At 35.1% G+C, this 1,872-nt stretch overlaps 2 protein-coding genes across 3 annotated transcripts in view; one reads left to right on the forward strand and one right to left on the reverse strand.

The window, feature by feature from the left end:
- Positions 1–1,872, forward strand: part of FAM216A (family with sequence similarity 216, member A) — a 49,210-nt gene that overhangs the window by 34,671 nt on the left and 12,667 nt on the right. The window lies entirely within an intron of this gene.
- Positions 96–1,872, reverse strand: part of VPS29 (vacuolar protein sorting 29 homolog (S. cerevisiae)) — a 31,844-nt gene continuing 30,067 nt past the window's right edge. For both annotated transcript variants that reach the window (XM_006865416.1, XM_006865415.1), the window contains 2 exons: positions 1,270–1,505; positions 96–296 (listed from right to left, as the gene is read on the reverse strand). In XM_006865416.1, coding sequence (XP_006865478.1) covers positions 179–296; positions 1,270–1,505 — 354 coding nt within the window. In that variant the 3' untranslated portion in view covers positions 96–178. The remainder of the gene's footprint in view (positions 297–1,269; positions 1,506–1,872) is intronic.

The following is a 1,872-nucleotide window of genomic DNA, read 5'->3' on the forward strand; positions in this document are numbered from 1 at the left end:
TAAACAAAATTTATCTTCTTACAAGAAGCTTACATCAATTATGTATTAACAGAACACATTAAACGTTACTGCAAAATATTATAAAAGTGATATAATTTGTGCCTTTATATGTTGAATTATGTGACTTAAACAGGGGAATGGTAAAAACAAAAAATCGAAACTCAAGACAGGCCTGGCTTTAGGATTTTTTGTATTCGATTCGTTCTACTTTGACATCATCTCCAATTAGCTGGTACACATAAGTGACAACTGTAGATGCCTGGATATCCATCAATACAAATGAAGGGATAATGTTTCTGAAAGAAAAAATAATATGTCAGTACTTTGTACAGGTAGTCTCCAACTTGAGAAGTATTCGAGTTACAACAAACCATACTACAACTGTTGTTTTTCTTTCTTTAGTACTGTTATAAACTACATTGTTGTTGTTAAGTACCGTGGAGTTGGTTCCAACTTATAGTAACCCCTACACAGGTTTTCCGAGGCTGCAAATCTTTACGGGAGCAGAAAGTCTCATCTTTCTCCTGAGGAACAGATGGTAGTTTCAAACTGTCACTATAGAGGTTAGCAGCCCAATTCATAACCATGACTCTACCAGAGCTGCTTATATACATTAGTTCTTTATTATATACAACATTGCAGTGTATAATTTGTTGATGTTATTCTCATGCCAACCCGCAAAGATCAGATTTATGAGGAGGTTCAAAAAGTTCATGGAAAAAAACAGAATTGAAAGATAATGAAATTTTCCACAAACTTTTTGAAGCCTCTGCAAATATAGATACTGATAATAAAAGGCAATAATAAAGAAAAATTACCCCCTGCCAAACAAAAGGTATTTGACTTACAACAATAGAAGGTCCAGGAACCCTGTCCCAGTATTAAACAGTAGCAGCACTCTAACTTCCATTTAATGCAACAATCTGGATTCAACGAGAGATCTAGCTACTTACATATGTTTTAAAAAATCACATTCAAAAGGCAGGAAAGAAGGGTGAATAGAATCAGGGAACTCGGGAAGTTTCAATGAGGGGATTGCAACTAACGTCACAAAAGAAAATGTGTATAACTGCTGAATGAGAAACTACTTTGCTCTGTAAACTTTCACCCAAACCACAAAAAAAGTTTTAAAAAGGCCAGTCACAAAAAGAAAACTGCCAAAAAGGTCAGCATTATTAAATCAGTTGCATTTCTTTTTAGTGGAACGTCACACTTGCAATTATTAGCTTCACTAAAATTCTACGAATTTCCAAGTTGTATACTACTCACGTTTCCAAAGCATTATATGCTCCAGTGGCAGAACCTGGGTTAATGTAGAATTTATTTTCATGCTCAAATGCTTCAAATTTGTGTGTGTGTCCAGAGATAAGAATGTCCACATCAAACTGCCTCTGCAACAGAGCTAAGCTGGCCATATCTCCCCAGGGAATAACTTGATGTCCATGAATCAAGCCAATCTTGAACTGTCCAACAGTCACAACTTTCTGTTCTGGATAATTCAGATTCTAAAATGAGAGAGACATAAGGAAATGTATTTTAAGGATGTGAATATATGAAAAATCAGCTCACTTAAATGTTCAATCTTTTATGAACATTTTGATACAGTACCACACAACCAATATATTTGCTATTTCTTCTCAAGTCTAAAGCTGCAACTATGCTTACTCTAAGGGTACTGGCATTCATCATATAATTCCTTTATTCTGTTTCTTTCTCAAGACATCAGTTCTTTTGGACATGCTGTAGAAAATAATTACTCCCCCAATTTGTGACGTTCCTTAAGAATCCTAGACATATGACCTGTCAGTTGGATGGGTTCAAATTACATCCCAGACTTTACTAGTTACATTGTCAGGTACCATTGAGTCGAAA

This window comes from Chrysochloris asiatica, unplaced genomic scaffold (assembly GCF_000296735.1).
Source record: "Chrysochloris asiatica unplaced genomic scaffold, ChrAsi1.0 scaffold00078, whole genome shotgun sequence".
NCBI lineage: Eukaryota > Metazoa > Chordata > Mammalia > Afrosoricida > Chrysochloridae > Chrysochloris > Chrysochloris asiatica.